At 30.6% G+C, this 8,365-nt stretch overlaps 2 protein-coding genes across 2 annotated transcripts; one reads left to right on the forward strand and one right to left on the reverse strand.

Moving 5' to 3' along the window:
• Positions 1-852: 852 nt before the first annotated feature.
• On the forward strand, positions 853-4,119 carry LOC145751196 (intraflagellar transport protein 88 homolog). The gene is made up of 4 exons (XM_082567299.1): positions 853-2,694; positions 2,883-3,259; positions 3,335-3,434; positions 3,568-4,119. The coding sequence occupies exons 1-4, from the start codon at positions 915-917 to the stop codon at positions 3,804-3,806; spliced, it is 2,496 nt and encodes an 831-aa protein (XP_082423425.1). The 5' UTR covers positions 853-914; the 3' UTR covers positions 3,807-4,119.
• A 62-nt stretch (positions 4,120-4,181) lies between these two features.
• Positions 4,182-7,669, reverse strand: LOC145751197 (ras-related protein Rab-10-like). The gene is made up of 6 exons (XM_082567300.1): positions 7,412-7,669; positions 7,113-7,173; positions 6,286-6,424; positions 6,017-6,106; positions 5,586-5,687; positions 4,182-5,404 (listed from the first exon to the last, which is right to left on the reverse strand). Exons 1-6 carry the CDS (start codon positions 7,536-7,538, stop codon positions 5,312-5,314), a joined length of 612 nt encoding a protein of 203 aa, XP_082423426.1. The 5' UTR covers positions 7,539-7,669; the 3' UTR covers positions 4,182-5,311.
• Between the last annotated feature and the right edge of the window lie 696 nt (positions 7,670-8,365).

Here is an 8,365-nt window from a genome sequence, read left to right on the forward strand (position 1 = left end):
AGGTTTTATATTTTTTATTGGGCAGGGGTGTGATATTGTGACGTGTATAAGCAATCCGTAAACGCCGGGCTCAAGTGCGAATGGTGTGGGATAAAATTAATATTAATTTTATCTATTTTAGTGTAATCTGTGAGGATAAGCGACATCTAGTGAAATAATGTGCCCCATTAAAAAAGTTATGTTTAAAGCAATACAACTTTTAAAATGTCAATTAAATTAAAACAACTTAACTTATATTTAAGTAACACGTATTTTAAAAAATACAAAATTAATACTAAAAACATTTAAAATAACTTATTATTTAAAAAAAACGTAACTTGTTAAAATATTGAGGATAAATAAGCAACACAAGCGGTCGAAAACGGCTACCTTTAACAAATCAGGGAATTCTTGAGCAAAAATTGTTTGAATGGTTGCTACGAAAATAACTGTAATTTTTGTAATGAATTTACTAGCTGACTATATTTATAATGTTAACCCGAGCAAACTAATACAAAACAAAAAAGAAATGCATAAAAGTTTTGATTAAAGACAACTAGGAAGAAATACATATGATGTAAACTTATAATCTGGTTTTGATTAGCAGAGATTAGTTTGTTAGTCGTAGTTTTAAAATCCCAAAACTGTAAGTCCGCAAAATATATGTTAGTGAGCCGATTAAAAATAAATAAGGACCCTTACGTAATTATTTTCTTAATGAATTCGGAATACCCTTTTTTTTTGTTTTTGTTTAAACATGATTAGAATATTTAATTTTCAAGTTTGTTGGTTTGTTTAATAATTTGCACTATCTAGCCATTAGGTTTTAAGGTCATGAAACCTGTTTTGTGGATTAAAGGTATTACACTTAGACAATACAATTACAGACATTTTTGTTGTTATAGGACGTTTTTCAGTAAAATAGATCAACTAAAATGTCTAATCGAATGATGGCGAATATTCGCCTCGCAAACACAGAAGAGGATGAAGATCTTTATTCTGGATTCAACGAACACAATCCCATGTTTGAGACGAGCAATCTCGAAGAAGACGAGGCTTTTGTGAAAGCCGTTAAAACAAGTCACGGACGTCGACCACCAATGACAGCGCTTCGTGGTACAATGAAACCTCCAATAGGAAACACTGGCGGAGTTAGAAATAATCTTGCATCTTCGCTTGGCCGTATTCCGAGTGAAATGGAGGTCGGGGGAAGACCAATGACATCTGTTAGTGGAGCTGGTTTCTCGTCTGTGCCAAAACGAGGAATGATAGGAGGTTCTCAATTTGATCCGATGAATCAGGCTTCGAGGGGTTTATCAGCTGCTGCGCCCCCTCTAGAAATGGCTGAAGAGAATACAGTTGAGGATAAAATTAAAGCGCTTGAAAGAACCATCAATAGTTTAATTGAGGAAAGTGCGCAGGCAAATAATAACGGTGATTTTACGACAGCAACTGAAAGAGCTAAGGAGGCAGGCAAAAAGGAGCGTCAACTTGTTAGACAACGTGAGCAAGCTGGCCTGAGTGAGGGAATAAGTCTTGATCTTACCTACAGTGTGTTGTTTAATTTGGCGTGTCAATATGAGGCAAACGAAATGTACCCCGAAGCATTAAACACATATGAGGTTATTGTCAAAAATAAAATGTTTCAAAATGCAGGCCGTATAAAAGTTAACATTGGCAACATTCACTTTAAATGCAAAGATTACAACAAGGCTTTAAAGTATTACAGAATGGCACTTGACCAAGTCCCACAAACACACAAGGAAATTCGCATCAAAATAATGCGAAACATTGCATCAGTGTTTGTAAAGAAGGGTCAATACAATGATGCGGTGACTTCATATGAGCATATCATGAGTGAAAAACCCGACTTTAGAAGCGGCTTGAATTTGATTTTGTGTTATTTTGCCCTCGGTGACAAGGACAAAATGAGCAAATCATTTTTGAAACTTCTCTCTGTTAACTTGGGTATAGATGATGAGGACAAATACACGGTGAGCACTGACAACCCACAGGAAAGTGTATTTTTGGATGCTATACGTAATGATTCACTTCGCCAACTAGAAAGAAAGCGCAAGATGATAGCAGAGCGCTGTATTCTTAGTGCAGCTAAGGTTATAGCTCCAGTAATTGAATCTACTTTTTCTGAGGGGTTTGACTGGTGTGTAGAACAAGTTAAAACATCACAGTACCATGATCTTGGAAACGATCTTGAAATCCACAAAGCTTTAATGTATCTCAAGGAACGTGATTTCTCCCAGGCTGTTAGCATATTAAAAACCTTTGAAAAGAAAGACACAAACGTGAAATCACAAGCTGCTACCAACCTATCCTTTATTTATTATCTACAAGGCAGTGCTGAAAATGCAAGGAGATATGCTGATGCCGCTGTCAAGGCAGATCGATTTAACTCTGCTTCTTTAACAAACAAAGCAAATTGTTTAATGTTAGCTGGGGACACCGAGGAGGCAATACATTTATACCGTGAGGCACTAGAAAATGACTCCTCTTGTTATGAGGCTTTGTATAACCTTGGCCTGGTGTACAAACAGTTAGGCAACTTGGACGAGTCATTGGACTGCTTTATAAAGCTACACAACATTGTGCGAAACAATGCACAGGTTATGTTCCAAATTGCAATGTTGTATGAACAAATGGAGGACTGGACACAGTCAATGGAGTGGTTAATGCAATGCATTAGTGTGGCACCAACAGGTAGGTGTAAAAACATAACAAACAACAAAGTATAAAAAAATTGACCAAAAACATTACAAAAATCCCATTCTATGGTAATTCTCAAGAATAAACCAAATATAATAATGTCCCTGCTACCTCTTTATAATGTTTTTTTACCTACCTAAGGAACATAAGAAAAAACTAATACAATTTCATTTTAAATTTAGATGCGAGTGTATTATCCCGTATGGCTGATATATGTGAGAGAGATGATGGTGGAGACAGATCACAAGCCTATGCTTATAGAGCTGACTCCTACCGCTTATTTCCCGCCGATATAAACACAGTAGAATGGCTGGGGGCTTACTATGTAGACTCACAATTTTCTGAAAAGGCAATTAAATATTTTGAGCGAGCTGCAGTCATACAACCCAATGAAGTAAAATGGCAAATTATGGTTGCAAGTTGTTATAGAAGGAGTGGTAACTATCAGCACGCTTTCGAGAAATACAAACAAATCCACACAAAATTTCCTGACAATGTTGAAGTGTTGAAATACTTAAATAGATTGTGTAATGACCTTGGTCTCACAAAGGAATTACAGGTGGCTAAAGAAAAACATTAAGCTGTTAATAATTTTAGTTATGATAGTTAAAATAAATGACTTTTTATGTTACAGGAATATGCGAATCGACTTCGAAAAGCTGAAAAGGCCCATGAGAACAGAATTCAACGAACTGAAAGTGCCACAAAGCGAGGAAAAGGATTAAGGACACCAGGTCTGTTAAAATATTGTTTTTATACATGACCTGGGTTAAAAAAATTAAGCAAGGCATAAACTTAATGGGCATTGCTTGATTTTATTTTATTTTTTTGTTTCTCCCCATAAAAAATAATTCTCTGTAATTTTAGGGAGTGCAGACAGTTCCGGCAGCAGAGGAAACAGTGCTACTACTGGAAGCGGGTCGGCACGGCAACGTAGAGTGGTGTCAGAGTACAATGACAGCGAACCCCAAAAGAACATCGACGCCTCCTATTCCGATCCACTAGGACCTGCTGTCGAGCGACCAAAAACAGCTGCACGAAGTCGAGGAGCTGATGTTGATGATTTCAACGATATTGAGATTGATGACAATCTTTTGCCAGATTAAAAATAATTATGATGCCGCAAATATTGGACATCAGCTATCTTAAAATACAATTTCGCATGTTATTCTTGTTCTGACCTGTAAATAAAAACAAAGTTATTAAAGTTAATTCGACTTCTCATTGCTTTTTGGTTTCTATCCCTCTGTTGATCTGTAAAAAAAAGCCAGAAAGTTAAAACAGTTTGTTTTTTATGTTACACCTATTTTTGTACAGTAGCCTATGGTAAAAAAAATTATTTTCACTGTAACTTTTTCCTTTTTTTGTTTGTTGAAAGTGTTTATTTGTATATTTTAATTTTTAATAAATACTATAGATAATAAACTTTGTTAAACTTTTATAAAAGTCAATAGATATAATTAAATTTAAAAGTATAGGCTTATTTTTGTATTAGCGCAACATTAAAGTCAGTTTACAACTTTTTAGATAAAATTTTTCATGCAATTTTTAGTAAATTAATGTACTTTGTTGAAAATCAGCATTTTTTAGATAAAAAATACTGAAATTAAAATATTAATTATAACAATCGTTTATCTAATTTAAAGCATACACCATTTATAGTACAAAATTTATATCAATTTTTGTACAAAGACAGTTTATATAATTCCCTTATATGTAAAATATTAATTATTCAAAAACACTGATGTAAAAGTAACCAGCAAGTATATTTAATATTACATAATAGGTTAAACAGTAAGATAAGATAATATATTGTTAGTTATTTCAAAAAAACTTTCTTAAACTAAATTTTTAAAATTGAGTTTGTTAATATCAAAAATATTGTTTGGTCATTTAAATCATGTTTTAAAAAAAATTAGGCATTCCCACTAAAATTAAATTTTTAAAACCTTCATATTATAAAGGATGCTAATATAAGATCCTACCCGTTGCATTATTTACAGGCTTTTAGCTTTATATAAGACAAACAAACAACTTTAATATTTCAGACAAGAATCAAAAGAAAACGAATAAGAAAAAAACTAAGGCCAAAATCAAGGAGACTATTTAAAAAAGAAGACCAAAATATTTATTCAATTAAGTCCCATGAATTTAAATAACAACTGAATTTTTTAATTTTTTTTAATAACAATATTCTTTAGACAAAGCAGCTACATATACCCAAAACTCTTTATTTAAGATACTGTATTCCCAATGTTGCTAAGTCTTCCAGACAACAATTACATTAACTTTAATTAATGTTAAAAATAACAACACAAAAAAGATAGAGTGCAGTGACAAAAAAGTTATGATACAAATTTGATGTAACTTAATCCTTATAGCAAAAAGGATTAGGGTTAGGTCTTAGGATATTCAATAAACCTCAAGTTTTTCCAAACCTAACACACATTTAAATTACAAGTATGCAGCTTCTAAATACAACCTGTATGCCCTATATAAAAAATGTAGGGTAAAAAGAAAAGAAATACCACATAACTGTTGATGCAGCTGACATTTAAGAACAATGCAGCTGGGGGAGAAGATTTTTCTTAAAGTTAAACACAAGAATAAGTTAATAGGCTGAACAACATGATCTGTTTGTGCCTGACTTTTGATTTTGAATATCAACTCCTGTTGGACCTCCAACTGGATCTCTGACAGGAGTCTAAAAAATTACAACAAAATTATAAAACATTTATACAATTTTTTCTTATAAAAAAATTAATAAATTAGTTTATGGGGGGTCTTAAATAACAAAAAATGCAAAAAATATTTTTACAGTTGAGGTCAAAATAGAAATCAGGCGTTGTCTAAATTTTACAAAAAAATTAAAAGAAGTCTTTTACCTTATGTAAAATATCAGTAGCTAAAGCAATAAAAGCTGTTTCAATGTTGACATTGTTCTTGGCACTAGTCTCAAAAAATTTAATCCCATGTTCCTTAGCAATCTAAAAGGTTAAAAAGGTTTAAAAAATAAAGCGCACGCTCTTAACTGTGTTGCAACATTAGCAAATATTACAATAGTAGTAAAACTGCACTATAAGCCAATAAGGAATAGATAACAGTGAGGCATGCCTGGAATTAAAAGAAACTATGGACAAAACAATTTACCAACCTGATAACATAGGCTATAACAGTATATAGGCTGAACTATTAACCAAAATTTAAAACTATAAAAGAAAAACTTCTAACTAGTTTTTATATAATAAAAAATACATAAATTAAAAAAATTGATTTTTTAATTTTATTTGGTGTTAATATTGATTAAAAAACTGACCATTTCTCCTCTTTCCTTGCTGATCATTCTTTTGTCCTCCATGTCACACTTGTTTCCCAGCAACATCTTCTCCACATCCTCACTTGCATGCTAAAGGAATTTCATGAAATTTTTAAGTTGTAGGAGGAGATAATAGGGTAAAAATTTAGATGTACATTTAAATATTATTTTAGCTAATAATAACATAAGCTATTGTATTAGAGATGTTGTAGCCTGGTTCTAAAAAAATTAACAACTGACAAACGGTCATAAAAACACACTGATATTACCTCTTCGATATTTCGCAACCACTTTGAGATATTCTCAAAGCTTTTGGTGTTTGTGATGTCATACACTAACATAATTCCATTGGCACCTCGATAATAAGAGGTAGTGATTGTGTGAAACCTCTCCTGTCCGGCAGTGTCCCTAAAAAAATTAAAACAGTTAAAACAAATTGTCTTTGATTTACTTTTATATAACATGATTGGTAAATATATAAAAACATGTAACAATATATTAAGTTATACATTATTTTTTGTAGCAAATTTGAATAAGTTAAAAACAAATTTTAAGGTGAATAAAAATTGGGCAAAAATTGAGTTTTTAAATTGTATATACATATGAATAAAAATGACCAAAGAGTAAATACCAGTAAAATTAATAAAAATTAATACACAGATATTAGAATAACAGCATGTTTAAAATATATGTCAATAAAAGTAACCCGCAGTTAAATTTCTTTAAATTGCAACAGATAGAATGAAAAAACTTCCATATTAAATATTCATTGAACCTAATTTTAAAATTTAACAGGCCACTAAATATAATACAAAGCTTGTCAGATATAACAACAATAAAAAAACAGAATCGTGTCATAAAACATCACACACTAGTTGCTTAGTAAATAGTCATCATTTTAAAGTAATATGACTCACAACTCACCAGTTATGATTAAATATAAACAACAGTAAGGATATACAATAACAATAAATATTTCTAAAACACAGAAACTTTATATTGAGTCAATAAATCATTGTTACAAAGTTTTTAAAGCAAAATATTGGCTAGTTTGCATGAAAAACATAGAAATATATGTTAAAAAATGTGTATTTACCAAATCTGTAACTTGATTTTCTTGCCATTTAGTTCCACAGTTTTAATTTTAAAGTCAATTCCTTTAAAAAAAAGGTATATATATATTTTTTACAAGTGACATGTTTTTATTTATATATAATAATTTTTATAAGATTCAATTTAAATAAAACTGTCTATAGACAAAAATGTTTATATATATTATTGAAATAAAAAAATTTAAATATCTTCTAGCTTATAACTACCCTACATTAGGCTGTGAGGTAGGTATTTTTGCAACAAGGATAAATAAACATACATAACAACTAAAAGTTCACTCACCTATGGTTGATATGAATGTTGTGTTAAAAGCATCATCAGAAAATCGAAACAAAACACAAGTTTTACCGACACCAGAATCTCCAATGAGTAAAAGTTTAAACAACAAATCGTAAGTTTTCTTGGCCATATTGATCAATAAAAATTTGTATTACACAAAAAGTGGATACTACTAACCACCACTTCAAATTCAAACACAAATTGGAACAGTTTTTGGCTTAAGAATAATTATAACTTTAAGATAGTTTCTTAGTTAAACAACAATCTGTAAAAATAAAAATAGAAAGTAATTACATATCTTGCCTTAATACAACAACAACAATCATTATACAAAGTTGTGTATGTATGTACATTAATAATTACTATAATCTTCAGAGTAACTAAATAGCTAAATAAAATATTCAATCTTTACTGTTTATTTTTATTAAATTTAGGCTTAACATAAAATATATCTTGTCATGACTAATTTTTTAATTTTGTACGTACAGACGTAACGGGCATCCTGTTTTAAAAACAACTCCCAAAAAATTAAAAAGCCCACTTGTTTTAACAAAAGCCTGACAAAAAAAAGTAATTTTAGTAACCATAAAATACAAAAAAATAACAAAAACTTGTAATCAAACTTATTTTTCGTATTATTTCCTGTTACACGTGACTCAAAACCTTATGATGACAACACGTTAATTTCGCAGACGTAAAAACAAAAAATTAAATTTTAACAAAAGATCGATAAAACGTAAACGATGGTGTAAGCTGAGTAGAAGTTGTGACCACTTTTTTAAAATAGTAACTTTATAATGGCGCCGCCCTTTTTATATTTCGTTAATTTAATTTAAACGTGCAAACAAATTATAAAGTTAGGTAGAAACTGTTAGTTGAGTAGTTATAAAATATTTTAAATTAATTTAACAACATTATGAGCAGAGTATTAATTAATTATTAGGGGAAAATATTGTA

This window comes from Corella eumyota, chromosome 4 (assembly GCF_963082875.1).
Source record: "Corella eumyota chromosome 4, kaCorEumy4.1, whole genome shotgun sequence".
Classification (NCBI taxonomy): Eukaryota; Metazoa; Chordata; class Ascidiacea; order Phlebobranchia; family Corellidae; genus Corella; species Corella eumyota.

What these genes read in the sequence shown, in the direction of transcription:
- LOC145751196 (XM_082567299.1), top strand. Translation starts at nt 915, where the DNA reads ATGTCTAATCGAATGATGGCGAATATTCGCCTCGCAAACACAGAAGAG. An exon ending in CATTAGTGTGGCACCAACAG is followed by an intron (nt 2,695 to 2,882) that starts GTAGGTGTAAAA and finishes TTTTAAATTTAG; the next exon opens with ATGCGAGTGTATTATCCCGT. An exon ending in AAAAGGATTAAGGACACCAG is followed by an intron (nt 3,435 to 3,567) that starts GTCTGTTAAAAT and finishes CTGTAATTTTAG; the next exon opens with GGAGTGCAGACAGTTCCGGC.
- LOC145751197 (XM_082567300.1), bottom strand. Translation starts at nt 7,538, where the DNA reads ATGGCCAAGAAAACTTACGATTTGTTGTTTAAACTTTTACTCATTGGA. An exon ending in AACATTCATATCAACCATAG is followed by an intron (nt 7,174 to 7,411) that starts GTGAGTGAACTT and finishes TTTTTTTTAAAG; the next exon opens with GAATTGACTTTAAAATTAAA. An exon ending in AAAATCAAGTTACAGATTTG is followed by an intron (nt 6,425 to 7,112) that starts GTAAATACACAT and finishes TAATTTTTTTAG; the next exon opens with GGACACTGCCGGACAGGAGA.